Source organism: Tachysurus fulvidraco, chromosome 23 (genome assembly GCF_022655615.1).
Source record: "Tachysurus fulvidraco isolate hzauxx_2018 chromosome 23, HZAU_PFXX_2.0, whole genome shotgun sequence".
NCBI lineage: Eukaryota > Metazoa > Chordata > Actinopteri > Siluriformes > Bagridae > Tachysurus > Tachysurus fulvidraco.
The window spans coordinates 4,171,859-4,186,780 of NC_062540.1; the positions used below are offsets into that span (position 1 = coordinate 4,171,859).

Genomic DNA, 14,922 nt, shown 5'->3' on the forward strand with positions numbered 1-14,922 from the left:
TGCGGAGAGACATGTGCCAACACTTATGATCCTGAGAGATGCTCGAACCTGTCTACACATCTGCACGCTGTATGCGCAACAAAGCCAAGAGCATGTCTGCACTCTGCAGGCAGTTACACACAAGCCTAAGGAAAAATGCACAATACACACACAGTTAGAAACAGGCTCCTCTTTGCGCTGGGCCCATTATGAGCCGGGGATTTTTGCTGTCTAGCCAACAGACTGCTTTAACAACAATGGGGAAGCCTGTTAAAGCAACTCCTTCAAAAGTAAACCAGCACTGCGACACTTGTTTTGCCTGCAATGGCAGCGTGTCAGTAAAATGACTTATGGCATGTGTGTCTGAAAAGAATGTCAAACTCCATCCAGAAGAAAAAAAAAATGGAAAATTTGGGGTTTTGACGCTCGCCCAAACCCAAGGCCCTGCTGAACTCCTTTTGTAGGGCAGCCTGGTAGTTTCAGCTCTAAAAAAAATATACTTTTTTTTTTTTAAAACTATCTTAGAAGTCAGTATGAGCCAGGGCTGATTATTAAAATCCACATTTGGCGCGTCAGACTGCTGTGATGAATCCTCTAGCGGCGATTTCCCCACATTCATACGAGTGTTTTTCCACGATGGCGACTCGATCTTGGCTGTCCTCGTATACATAGGTGTATGTTTTTAATTTTCAGGAGAGGGAGACAGAGAGGCTCTGTTGGTGTGTTTTCATAGCAGGGTGTGTTCTTGGATTCCGCCACATTAGGAACGTCACCCCCAGGTGCTCGGGCGCTCTCTCTCTCTCTCTCTCTCTCTCTCTCTCTCTGTCTCACACACACATGTCTCCCCCACCCACTTCTTTCTCTCTCTCTCTCTCTCTCTCTCTCTCTCTCTCTCTCTCTCTCTGTAAATAAATACCTACTGGATTAGGTTGGCAGCAATGAAGGGGAGGGGTGGTGGTATTGATTGACATCTGAAAGGCAAGAGCGCTGTCTGGGCATGCTGAAGAGTGAGAGAGACACCACACCGGGAGAATGTGTGCATGTCTGTGGGACTGTGTAAGGGGGGAACTCATTGTCTTTTTACTTACTTGTTGCCACCCATAAACTCCCTCAGCAGCCAGATAAGATTTCAAATCACTGTCTTAACTTTTCACCCTAACCACTGCCTCACTGACAGGACACCCCCCCCCCAACCCCACCTTCCCCCTACCCCAATGCCTTGCCAGATATTCTCACACACCGCTAATGACACACTCCAGCTCCAAAATAACTTTATAGGTTCGCTTCTTTCACATGGCCAAGATAATCAGGGCTTAAGAAACCGTGTTATTTTTCTGGAATGTCTCAAAGGTTTTGCACAAAAAAGCAGTTTTAAGTTTAATCGTTACCTTCTTTTCGCTTGCCGGCATGACTATTTTGTGTTCAACAGCGCCCTCTAGGATGTAACTGAAGTTGCATTCATTTTAATGAAAAAAGAAGAAGAAAAAATAAAACAAAAACAAAAACAAACAAAAACAAAAACCTCAACTCATTATTTTTAATCAGCTGATTCATTCTCCTTTTTTTCCCCCCATGCCCTCTTAAAACATTTTGCGGCAGCCTGTAAAAGCTAATCATGCTACCGACTAATGATCTGGGCATACTGTTTTAATCATGTTGTGCTCTGTACAGTGTGATAGAGAGAGAGAGAGAGAGAGAGAGAGAGAAGGACTCTACTCACACAAGGCCGCCATCTCTTTTGGTAGGTCCGCCCCGAAGCGGCCGAACAGACTGCCATTGGCCATCAGGTCGAAGGGGGAGTGGCTCCTCATGGAGTTGAAGGCGAACGGGTAGACGGCGGCCGGGAAGCCGGGCATGTGGCTACGATTGGTGGCCATGGCGACACCACAGGCCGAGGCTCTGATTGGCTGGCCCTGTGATCTCGGCCAAGCTGCCAGGGTGATAGAGGGTTAGTTCACCTTGGCGTATTCAGTGCTCCAGTTACTCAGAGGACCTGTACGAATAGAGAGAAAACAGAAAAAATATAAAACATACATAAGCTTTTGATTACAACAACACCATGAACTAGAGCGTGAGACTCAATAAAAGTGCCCAATAAATCAAAAGAGGTGAATGACAACTGCTTCTCTACCTGCCAAAAAAAAGAGTGTACAGATCAGTGTGAATGTATGCGAGAGTGGAGAGGGCTCTGAAGTACAAAAAGTACCAGAGAAAGTAGAGCGCAATAAAAAAGCAAAAAAGGGGGTAGAGGGAGGGGAAAGGAAAATAAGAAAGTGGTTAGGAAAAAGAGAGAGAGAGCGAGCGAGAGAGAGAGAGAGCTCTTGTTCCTGCACTTTTGAAAAGCATCCAGACTTTTGCAGTGCTTCCAGGCTATGCCATATGATTTAAATCACTAGAACTCCACAAGAAAGAACCTCTCTGTTTGTGCTGCCAGGCCAGCTCAGCCCCAGCCAGGCCCTGAACTGCCCCACTCACCCCAATGGAGAGAGAGAGGGAAAAAGCAAGAAAGTTGAAGGGCAACAAAGGAGGTAGATTTTCATCTGCGAGGTTGAACTTTGTTGAACTTCTCATTTTTGCCTCCACATCTCTCTCATGATCGAACCATCCTCTTATTCGACGAACTCGGTGCCGTCTTGTAGGATTTTCGCTTGCCCGGATTGATTTTATGGGTGGGTGGGGGCCAGCGGCCGATCCTTTACATGTGGCTTTTTTCCCCCTGTGAATAAACTGAGCCAAAAAAACAGAGCTTTCTGGAAGTGCTGTGGCTTGTGCAGCAGCGGAGGGGGGGAAAAAAGAAGCAAAGAACTGGAAATAAACAAGTCTATAAGGTGACGGCCAACTGAAAGATGGATTGTGTGGTGAGAGCAGCTCAAAGTCTGGGCACTGGGGGGCACCAGCGGCGGCCATATGCCCCACAAAGTAACTACGGCATTCTTAGACACATGGAATACTGCTTTTTTCCTTTCGATCACACACACACACACACACATAGAAAATCAGTTACACATATATGAAAGGAATACAGCACACACACTTACTTACACACACACACACACACACACACACACACACACACACCCGGAATGATGTAAGATTAAAAAAGATGCCTAGTCTGCAGTAATTTCTGCCATCTTAACATTTTTAAGCACCAGGCTTCAAACTCTCCTCACGGAGTGCTTTCTTCTCATGGGCTCTAAATATGTCTCCTGAAAACTTGAACACACACACACACACACACACACACACACACACACACACACACACACACACACACCCTCCCTGCATGTCTTTCTGGCTCTTTCTCTTTCAACAGAGCCAGTTAATTACAGCCTACTGCTGCAGGCAGCTTGAAACCGCCACTAATTTAGAGTTCCATTACCGTAAACTGTTCCACATGTGCATCCGCGGCTCAGGCGGCCTCGAGTGGCCACGTCTCAGGAAGGAGCGAGGCGGAGAGGCACCCGCCCCCAGCCAGCCACTGCCACAGGGCCTTGCCATCCCTCGCTCTCTCTCTCTCCCTCACTCGCTATTGCTCAGAGTCTGTTTTTCATCCTCTCCAGTCTCCTAAGGGCTCCCCGTCTTTTTTCTTTTTCTTTTTTTTTCTTCCAAGCTCCGATGAAGACCGTGGCCTCACCCCCTTTTTTTTTTTTCACCCACGTCTCCCCACCCTCAGCACCCGACTGCTTATACGACGCCTCGCATGACCCCGAAGAACTTTTCCACATGTAACAGATATCATTTGGAAGTCGGCGCTTGATGAAAGCACACATGGCCCAAAGTTCCACACAGGTGCCTCGGACGCTCGCTCGGTGCAGCGACGGAACAAATGCGTTTTTTCAGCACGCTTCTCAAATAGGAGAAGAAGAAAGCCAGTCACAGGATCCAATCCACAGCCATTACACAATCATTACAAACAGACAATAAGAGATGTGTTTTCTTCACGTTTTTAATCAAAGCCAGGAAATGCCTGCTTCAAATTAAACGCAGACTTTTTCTTTTCCTGACTTCTGCTAAATGTTTGTGTGGCTTGGAAGTTCAAAGTGATGTTAAAAAGGAACAAAACTTTTGGGTCATTATTGAAGCTTTGACATCTAATCGAAATCAAATGTGTATAAAAACTGCTGTAGGAAAAAAAAAAAAAGACTGATCTGACACACAAAACAAAACTATATATATATATATATATATATATATATATATATATAAAATAAATATATAAAATGTGTAAATAAATCCAAAAATTATTTGCCGAATACATCTTCTGGAAATACTTTGAAAGCTGAGATCATCACCATGAGGAAAAACAAAACTTGGAAATTAATCCACTACGAGTGTGCAGAAAAACACTGTTCCGTTTTTAACCTTTTTTTAGATTTCTAAATGGATTCGTTTTATAGACCAGTCTTTTTTTTTATAGACCAGTCTTTTTTTATATTTTTAATTTTTAAGTCATTCTGGTGTGTCCTTAAGAAAAAGTTTCAACCAAGGCATCCAACCAGGGGAACTAAAAAGAGATCCGTGTTTTTAGAAATTTCCCAAAAAACACAGTAATGAATTAATAAGGAGAAAAAAAAAAAAAAAAACTGGCGCCAGTGTGTTTTAATGAGTCACATTGGCTTTTTTTTTTTTTTTTACGTGGCCTGCGCTGGGTTTATAGAGCATGGACTGCATGGAGTGAGCTCATTCCCCCCAACACCCTCAGCCCAGTCTCTGGCACAACCCCCAAGCCCTGGGGCACACACAAACACACACACACACACACACACACACACACACATATATATATATTTATATATGTATACCACAAGCACACATAACTACATACACATATGGTCTCTTATTACGGCTATATTCTGGTAGATTCCAACACACACACGCGCGTTCACCATGTCTGGCAGCTCCAGTGGACTCGAGGGGCACGCAGAAGGCCCACAGTGTTTGCAGGGATTAAAAGCCCAAGCTGGGACTTTCCACCAACCTCTGCTTTCACTGCTGACTCGGGTTCTGACCAAACTTTTTCGACACATCATTAGCCGAGCATGCAGAAGGTTATTAATCCCAGAGAGACAGAAAAAGCCAGAGAAACACAGAGAAGCTCTGAGCGTGGTCCATGATGCGTTCTGTGTCTACGGTGATGTCACAGAGACGTGATTGATGGTCAGGGTTGGCCTTTGCCTGAGGTGCTGTAGACACATTGAAAGAGTGTTTTGGAGGCTCGGGTTTTCCGGAGTCGAGTGTCCCTTTTTTCTCTGGATCAGGTGTCACTTTTGCACGGCCATTCTCACACTCTTTCTTTGCTAAAAACAAACACTTAATACTTGAGCGCTGAACTGGCCACGGGAGAGAGAGAGAGAGAGAGAGAGAGAGAGAGAGAGAGAGAGAGAGAGAGGATGATAATGATGACACAAGATGTCAGGAGGATTAGATGAGGGTGATTAGGGTTTCTGTATATGAACCCTTTCTTGCCCTGTTGATAGGACCCGTGGTTTCTGGGGTCACTTCCTGCCTCCTCGAGTTCTCTCTTAATATTTCCACTCTATACTCTTAACTATATGGATCATGAACCCAGGCTTTAAATTTCCACATTTGTTTTTCATCAAAAGGACATTCTTATGAGAAGGTCTAACCACAGCCTGGAGTCTTGGATTCGTCTGGGTTAAATAAGAGAGAGGGAGAGAGAGAGAAACAACACGAGATGGGGCAAACGTTGAAGGTTAGGATTCTGAGCTACAAAGAAAAGTTATGAGGCCATTTTGCTCAGCATGAAAGATTTTTTTTTTTATATTCGAAACCGTATAAAAAAAAATTGGAGTCGTTGACTGGCACACTTCAGGCTCATTTCTGACGCTCCACAGGAAGACTTGCCCACTCCTGTTCTCTGTGCTAACACATGTCTCCCATCCGTATTGCACAATATCCGCTAACGAATTTGTCCCGAAACGTGTTTCGCAGAATTCATCTGTACAACATGAATTGAGGAATTGTTTTTTTAAATAAAAAAATTCAGTTCCCGTCTATGAAACAGCGAACATTTTAGCAACATATTACCGGGTTTTTTTTTCCATCTGGAGCTCTGGTTGGTAAAACAATCTCAAAACAACCTCAAGTCTCTGTGTTTTGCCAGGAAGACGTTCACATGAGAGCATGGTGAAATCACACCGGCCTCGTGTGCCACGGCTTCCTATAAAAATGCATGTGGATCCAATTGAATAAAGATGTCTGAATGTGAAGTGTGTTGTGCAAAACATTTTGGCTGTTGCAGAGACGCCCTGAGGCAAAGAGGGGTTCGGGTTGGTCACGAGCTTTGGGCAACAAGCGCACATCACACCAAAGTATAGAGGAGGAGGTGGAGCAAGGAGCCAGACGAGCGGACTAAATAAATAAATAAATAAATACCACACACACACACGGATTGTTTTCTTAGAGTTCCATTTTTTTTTCTTTCCTTCTGGCTGCTTTTCATTCCTTCGTTCTCACAATTATGTTTGCCTTTTGCTTCCCTCTGTATAGTTCTGTGCTGATAAGATCTCTGATTGGTGTCTCGTGAGCTAAAACGGACTGATCGAAGCCTAATCTTAACACCCAAAAACACTTTGGAATAACCGGCACTTTGGCCAAACGGTAACCCGACACCTGAGAGTCGGTCTGATTCTCTGAGGAGCTGAAGAATCAGGTAAATTGTCCTGTAATCACACACCTGCGTGAGAGATTTTGTTTCTGTCTGCCTCTTCCGAATGCCAATAGGTGTCACAACAAGCAATTTGCGCTTCATCCGTTTTTCCTCCACGTCGGAGAGAGAGAGAGAGAGAGGGAGAGGCTTCCGATTTAGACACAGACGTCAATTGAAGCATTTCTCCGTAACGGAAACAGGAATAGACAAAAAAAAAAAAAAAAAAAAAAAAAAAAAACACAAGCAGGATTATATATGGAATTATATGTGTGTCATAACATGGCAGCTGGAACAGAATGAGGGATGGAGCTTGAGGTGACGAGATGCTGATGCTGGACCTCAGGAGGAAAAAAGAAAGCAGTGGAGGGAGGATAGCAAGGGAGGAGAACTATAGCCTAGTGGTTAAGGTGTTGGTCTACCAATCAGAAGGCTGTGAGTTCGAATCCCAGATCCACCAAGCTAACACTTGTGCAAGGCCCTTAAGCCTCAATTGCTCAGTTTTCTAACAAAAATGTAAGTCGCTCTGGATGAGGGTGTTTGCTGAACGCCATACACGTAAATGACTTTAAACATGAAGGACGGTTAACAAGGCTAAAGCTTTCTTGTCTTTTATAATTTTTATAAATTTATATAGGTCAAACTTATATGCTATTCACATAAAAATAATCCACTGTTAATGTAAAAATATACATATACAGACATATACGCTAAGACGCTAAGGTTTTAGTCTTTGTTTAGAACTTTCTCAGGATTTGTCCGGCATTCGTCTGGGATTCCAAAGCAAAGTTAGATGCTTTCATGATGTTTAAGCAAACAAAAAAGGTTTTTATGCTTTATTAAAATCGCTTGTTCACGTCAGTGATGTTAAAACGTTCTAGCTAGTTGGGCTACAGTAATGTAGTAATGCTGCCAGTTGTGAGCAGCAAACATTGAAATTTTTGGTTATTTGATTCGACTTTTTTTTTTTTGTTTTCAGGGTTTTGTTTTCATTTAAATTTAAAAAAAATGGAAACGATATGTTTTAAAAGTAGAGCCTTGGCTGATTTCTTTGTAGCCCTGAAACATTTTTGTCTCAAGTGAAGTTAACGGATTTCAGCCCTCGATCACTTCAGTTGTGACTGAGGAGGAGCGTTTAAAATCTGATCGATAATTAATCACACAAAAGGATGGAATAGAAGGATATTAAGTTTTACCCTCCTGGGTTTGAACAAAGCATGACAATGTTCACGAAACGTTCAATAAGCATGTGCTACACGACTCAACCCTAGAATAGTAATCGTGACTGTGTTTCTGACAGCATGTAGCATATTTTCAGTCCATCCATTAACATCGTGAGCAGAAATCACTTACTAAATCCACTCCGATGGATATGGATCAAAAACACGGCTATTTAAAAAAAAAGAGTTACAATTTGCTTGTCTTGTGCGAGCTGTTTCATAAGAGCTCGGATTATTTAATCAGACAATTATGTGTCTCTGGTTACAGTAGCCCATGAGTATAAACACTCACTCACTCACACACACAATATGCACATTAATATAAGTCCTAACATGCACGCAAGTACACGCAGGCAAGAAGAAAAAAAAAAGTACTTCAAACAGCAGATGTTCATCTTTCACACAAACACACACAGACATGCGCACATGTCGCCTGACACACAAAGAGTTACATAGACAGGTCCTTACACACCTGCAAAAATATACAGGGGGAAATAGTGATCTGACGGCTTCCTACGTAATTATAGGGTACAGAGAGACATGTTCCTTAGCTCTCTTCCTCATCTCTCATTTTGCCCTTAAACCACCTGTCTGGATCCTCCCTGATGGTTGCACTTCATTCGCAGATTAAAAAAAAAAAAGACCCCTTTCCCCTTACACAGTGGGGGAAAACACTTCATCTTAACACACTTTTTTAAAAAAAAGGAAAAAAGAAAAAGAAAAAATCCCTCTTTGAAATGATTTTTCATTGAACGGCACTATAAGGATGGAACTTATTCACTTTTGCTGATTTCTTAGAATTTTAGTGGTGAACATAACCACATCAGACAATATAAAAGCTTTAGACCTTCATTAGCTAACAGGAAATGGACTAGAAGACGGTCTCACACACACACACACACACACACACACACACACACACACACACACACACACACACACACTTGTCTTACAACACACATTTGTGAGGACCTTCGAATAATAATCATTCATTCAGCGAATTCATTCCGTGCTACACCTAAATCTAACCCCGCCCTTTTTGATACCATCAGTAACCAATAGGAAGCCTTTCGATTTTGATTTTTAATATTTATTTATTTTTACCTTTTAATATAGAAGCAGTTTTCCTTGAAAGGACCACACAAACATCCCCCAAGGCCAAATTGTCAGATATTCCTATCCTTGAGTAAAAAATAAGGCCACTGTCACATAGAACTTAGTAGATACTTGTGTCTAGACTTTTAAAAGTGAATTAAAAGTGGATTATTTAACCAAGAGTCTGGCTGTGAAGGGTAAAAACCTTATATTACAGATTTGTGCATTTATATATAGAGAAATATAAATGCATACACAAACACTGACATAGACACAGAGAGCATAATAAGCATCCTAGTCATTGTTTCTTTGACGCCAGCGGAAATGAATGGATGCAATTGACGAGGCTATATTTAATCTGTTTATTCACAATCAGCTGAGGAATGTCTGCTGTTCCATTAAGCAGGGGTGAGAAGGCACATTACCGCTCAGGCCCGAAACATTGCGGAACGTGAATATCTGGTTTGACAATAGTTTGTTTTTCTTTGTGACGGTCGCCTTTTGTCTCCGCTCATATAAACTCGTGGTTAATCTGAGGAGACGTAAACAGAAACGTCAAGGGGTTCTAGTTATAAAAGGTAGGGCCTGGACCCATGCGCGCGCGCGCGCGCGTGTGTGTGTGTGTGTGTGAGGGGCGAAATTGATGGCTGTCATGCTTGCAATTTGTCCACCTCTCAGGCTCCTCCTCAGCCCAGATTGTTCCTATCATTGTGTCACGCATTAAAAATAACCATCGAGTCGGCCTGTGCGAAATACCAACATCCACTATTTGAATATCACACGGCGCGAGCGCTCAACAAGGCGAAGTACCGATCAATTAAACTGCAAATCTTTGATCACGCTTCAATTACATGGCGCAGCCTGGATCAACTTTAACTTGATTGAGTCAGCTATAATAATTCCCTTGGCACAATTTCCAGCCAGACATATAGTTTATGTTCACTGAGAGGTCATAACAAATTAGTTACGCGTTCAGAATCACTGAAAGGGGAATTTCACAATGAGGTGAACACCATGAAACGGTTTCAAGTCTTCCTCCTTTTTAACATTTCTTAAAATCAATACCACCAACCTATATGCCGTTACGTTACAAGTTATACCTGTAGAGGTCCGGCTTATCAGGTGACATCAAAGAATAAGAAAAAAAAAACCCAGTGGCGCCACATGGTCATGCACTAACGCTCCCAAGTGTCTTTATTTGCAGTTTTGAACACACAGTATCTCTGAAAAGTTGTGCAATGTGACTCAGGTGCTGAGGAACCTGCTCACCTGGCCGCGTGCAGTCTGTTTCGCCAGCTAGACTGACAGGACGACAATGGAGGTGAGATTTAAAGACATTCCACAACCGCCGAATGCTTTACGGACGCAAACATACGTAATGTGACGGATGTTTAAAAACAAACACATGTTTAGAAAGGTCCCTTCACAACCGGTGGAAACATGCAAATGCCGATCGTTTTTCGAGACGCTGTAAGCATGAAAGACTTATACAATTATTGTGATCTACACACATGGAATGAAATCAAAGAGTGGAAAGCTATATTTGAACCGGGAGCTGGTCCCAGAGTATGGAAACTGTGATTGGTTTTCTTCTCTTTCCCTTTTACTCTCTTTCTCAATCTCTGTCTTCAATTAAGCCTGACAGCGGTATCGGATCAGGCTGCACTCAAAAATGCCTTTCTTTCGTTTTACGAGCTCTCGCAGCAGAAAAGAGAGATGAAGTCGAGGGGGGAAAAAAGAGGAAGAAAAAAAAAACAAACAAACAAAGGCATTGTTTAGAAAGTGTCCCGAGAGCCAAACTCACCCACTTGCGCTCAGCTCCAGCCGCTGTAGAAACTTTCCCAGCTTCACCCAGGATGAAGGAGGAGACAAGAGTGCGTGAGGAGAGGAAGCGAGTGTAAGTGAGCTCTTCGTCCGGCCGGGTCCCTTTAGCTGCAGAGGCAGAGCACAAACCAACTCACCAACTCATTTCTGTCTCGTTCTTTCTTTCACTCTCCCTCCCTCCTTCCCTTTCGTTTCTTCCTCCCTCTCCTTCCACAAGCACACACTCCCTGTGGCTCTCGGTGAGAAATAATTAGGCTCTGTGAATCATAAATGCAGCCTGGGTCATGTGACTTTAAATAAACAGCACATTTTTTGACAAGACACAAAATGTCTAGACGGGAGAAAAAAGAGACGTACGTTTCTTACTCTGTCTCCTAAGTCTCCTTTTTCTTACCCCTCCCTTTCTTCTATGTCTGTCTCTCTCTCTATTTCTCTCTTTTTCTCTCTCTTGTTTTCTTCACCTCAATCTCCCTCTGTCGGAGAATCTGACAAACACTGAACAATGGCTGATTTTTGGATGGCAATAAGGAACTCATTTAGAAGTTCTGCACAGAGTCAGAGCTGACTGAAGCCTCGGGGTGTTCCTCCCCCTCCGTCATACGATTCCAGCATAGTATTCCTCCAACACCAGCTACAAACACCATATCCTGTAGAGGAAACCAGGGGCTTAAATGCAGGTTGTCCGCTGGGTATTATTGTACAATATGCACAACATATTTGGATTAAGGCCTGAAGCGGAATAGGGTTAGACAGAGGGAACAGCTGACACAAAACGAACAAACTATATGGGTCAACTCAAACCTTTTCCACCTAGTAACAATCATCCAATCAAGTGTTCAAGATGTACTTTCATTGATATTGAAGATAAACCTCGAGCTACCCAAAAAAGAGAGAGAAATAAAGAGCAAAGTCGTTATTATTGGCTACAGAATAAGAAACAACTAACACACGTTAGAACTGAATACTTGAACTGTTTCAGAGTTGGCTTTATTTAACTAAATATGCCGGGTGAGACTGGCATCGATTCCACTCACTAATGCAATTACAATTGTAATAGTCCAATTCTAGCTAATGAAATATATCTTCATATATCTATATTATAGATCTTTTACTTCTGATGAATTATTATTATCAATCTGTGTGACACCAGTCATGTGTGTGGTGTGTGACAAGCTCAGAAAAGGGACAGCACCTAGTTTTAGTCACCAGCCAACCTCCAGAAAGAACGGAAGATTTATTTTTACCCAAAAAAATTCACTCTCTAATTAATTAATGCATAAATTTAGCACTTCTTTTCTATGGAGACTATGGAAATGCCATATATGGAGGGGGAAAAAACACCAAAAGAACTATGAGAATTTCCATCATTTACAATATATAGTGCTGATGCACACAGGTCCACTCTTTTTCACTCACTTTGACAGATGAAAGGGACCTGAAAGCATACAAATTCCCCTCTGATACGGTAGCAAGGGTGTGTCTATATATGCCACTCTCTGTATGAGCTCATATGGTTTACATCTGTACTGAATGTAGATTGTACTTGATGGGCTGTTTGTGGTTCTGGGTGTATGCCCTTGGCTGTTCCTGAATCCGATGTTCTGAAATGAATTTTGGTTAAAACCCCAAAACCTCATTGCAGAGACACACCTTAACTAGTTCCCCTTTCATAATGCTACCTCTCGTGTGCCCATCTCATGGGGCCAGAACGGGGCAGGGAAGCTTACCTTTCTTTGATGACTTTTCTTTGACTTCTACAAAAACACATTGTTAGACAAATTGGGACACATTTGCCTGTTAGACCCAAAATCCTCACAAAAAGATGACAAGCTTGAATTTCGTTTTTTTTTACACGACAGATTATAAATCATCTGTTCATTTGCCCAGCGATGGAGCAGGAACTGCAATTCAGAAAGTTACAGCTGCTTGGCTTCCTGCATCTCAGAGGAAACGCTTGGCTTCCCACTTGGTAGCCATTATGTGATGAGTAGAACTAGCTAGCTGCTGGAAATGGAATAAATTGAAGTGAAAACGGGGGAGAAACTGAATCTGAAAAATGTAGACTAAAACTAGCGACGTTATTGGTAGACTTCAACGTCAGAGGGTGATGCAATCAGAGGCATGTGTGACCGATTTTTAAAAAGAGTTATTTATTGTTGAAGTCCAGTTCTTTATAAAACCAAGTCCATATTTTGGGGTACATTTAGATTTCACTTTCTGTGAAATTAGCAGTTAGTACACGGATAGAAAAACGAACATAAGGAAAAGGAAGTATTATGTGGTGCTTTTTCAGATTCTCTGATCTCCAAAGTCTTCTATGACATGAGGAGGAGGAGGAGGAGGGGGGGCATTGAAAGTTACTTGGAAGACAACAACCATGTACTTGCTAGTCTTTGATTTGTTTTATAATTAGAAGCATTCCATGCACTGACAGTGAAAAAACATGTTCATGGAGATGGTGATGGTGGTAGAGAAGCTATCAATACGATCTAAGTGTGAGCACTATATACAGAACTGGAGTATATATCTGAGATGTGTGAGAAAGGCAAAGCTAGCACATTTGGTCAGATCAAGATGAGTTTGTATGTTAGTGTAGAAACCTTGTTGCTCAATTGTGGCCTGGTCCAAGTTTGCAGCCTGGTGGTTAGAAACCTCAAATTCCTACAGGCACAATGGCACACCCAAAATATTGTACATCTGATGGTATATAATGTTTTTTTTAAATACTTTGGTAGAACTGTTGGCCATTAAAACCTATGTAACCAAATGTACGTTTTCCCTTTTAAAGCTATGTCTCACTATTCGGCGATCCTCAATACATTTAACAAAATGGCAAATCAATTAAGGAGGTGGTGAAGTAAGATTTGCAGAAAATAAAACTATTTCACCATAAAGAAATCTTATATTCATTCTTTTCCGTCTAGTTGGACTACTCCATTGCCCAGGCTTTCCAGTCATTGCTCTACACTTACCCCCATATACAATATTGGATCAAATTTCACCAAGTCATCCTTAAATACAAACATCGATTTAAACAGCTGACTGAAAATGAACTTTCGGTCCTGTGATCCAAGTTATAAAGAAGAAGTAAAAAGCAGCTTAAAGTTTCCTAGTTTCAGGAAAATTTTGAGGAGAAAATCCCTTAAATCATCTTTAAATCCTTTATTATCCTTGCAGGGTAATTTCTTGAAGGTTCTATAAAGACAAAGAACATCAGTGAAACAATCTGTGTGTCACATAAAAAGCTGAACAGAAACCAGACAACATTTATTTTATATGGAAACTTTAAACTAGGGACTTGTGTAACTTATTAAGCTGTAATAAGTGAAATATGCTACATAATTAACTGTCTATCTAAAGTATCTGAGACCTGAGTTTTTAAAATGTATTTCCATAATGATCTATTTATCTGACTTGAAATCAGAGGCAGTAACAGGGCAACCGCAGCAGTGTTGGCATCAGAATGTAGTCAACAGGAAATGTTCGACGTAGCCACACTTCACTGGAAGTTTCTCTTACTACTTTCTAAACGTTACTTTTGGGTAGAGTGCTTTTGAAATTTCATTCAGAAATGATTTATACTGAGTACTAAGTAATCTACACATGTCGTACTTAACCTAAAAATCACAGACAGGCAAAAACCCACCGTGTGGCTGCAAAAAGAAAGCCTCTAATCATGTAAACTGGCTGTAGATCTACTGAATTTTGTAATCTCATTGTATAAGTTGATTTTAAGGCCTTAATGTGTATGAGCAAGTGTCTACATCAGTGTGTGTAAGTGTCAGTAGCAGCCAAGTAGTTGAAAGGTCAGAGGTTAGCAGTGTTTGTGTTTCGGAGTCAGCGGAGTGTGCTGGAGGCTGAGATTTATGATCCGTGTGTCAGGGAGACTGCAGAGTGCAGGATAATGAAGACAGATCAGACTGCTATCTCCAACCACCCCCCATTCATTCTCTCTCTCGCTATACCTCCACTTCTGTGTAAAACACACAGCTTCAGTGCGCTTCCTGCCTGACTGTTAACGCTCTCTCTCGTCTCTCTCATCTTCCCGTCAGGCTATCCATCTCTTTCAGATGTTCCAACTACTTCTAACCGAACAGACTGTCAATTATTTTAAATGATGTTATTAAGTACAAACTA

At 41.9% G+C, this 14,922-nt stretch overlaps 1 protein-coding gene across 1 annotated transcript in view; it reads right to left on the reverse strand.

The window, feature by feature from the left end:
• Positions 1-11,027, reverse strand: part of rarga (retinoic acid receptor gamma a) — a 34,479-nt gene extending 23,452 nt beyond the window's left edge. The window contains exons 1-2 of the mRNA XM_027144828.2: positions 10,766-11,027; positions 1,700-1,972 (exon numbers count right to left, since the gene is read on the reverse strand). Of these exons, the coding sequence (XP_027000629.1) occupies positions 1,700-1,856 (157 nt within the window). The 5' untranslated portion in view covers positions 1,857-1,972; positions 10,766-11,027. The remainder of the gene's footprint in view (positions 1-1,699; positions 1,973-10,765) is intronic.
• Positions 11,028-14,922: the final 3,895 nt, after the last annotated feature.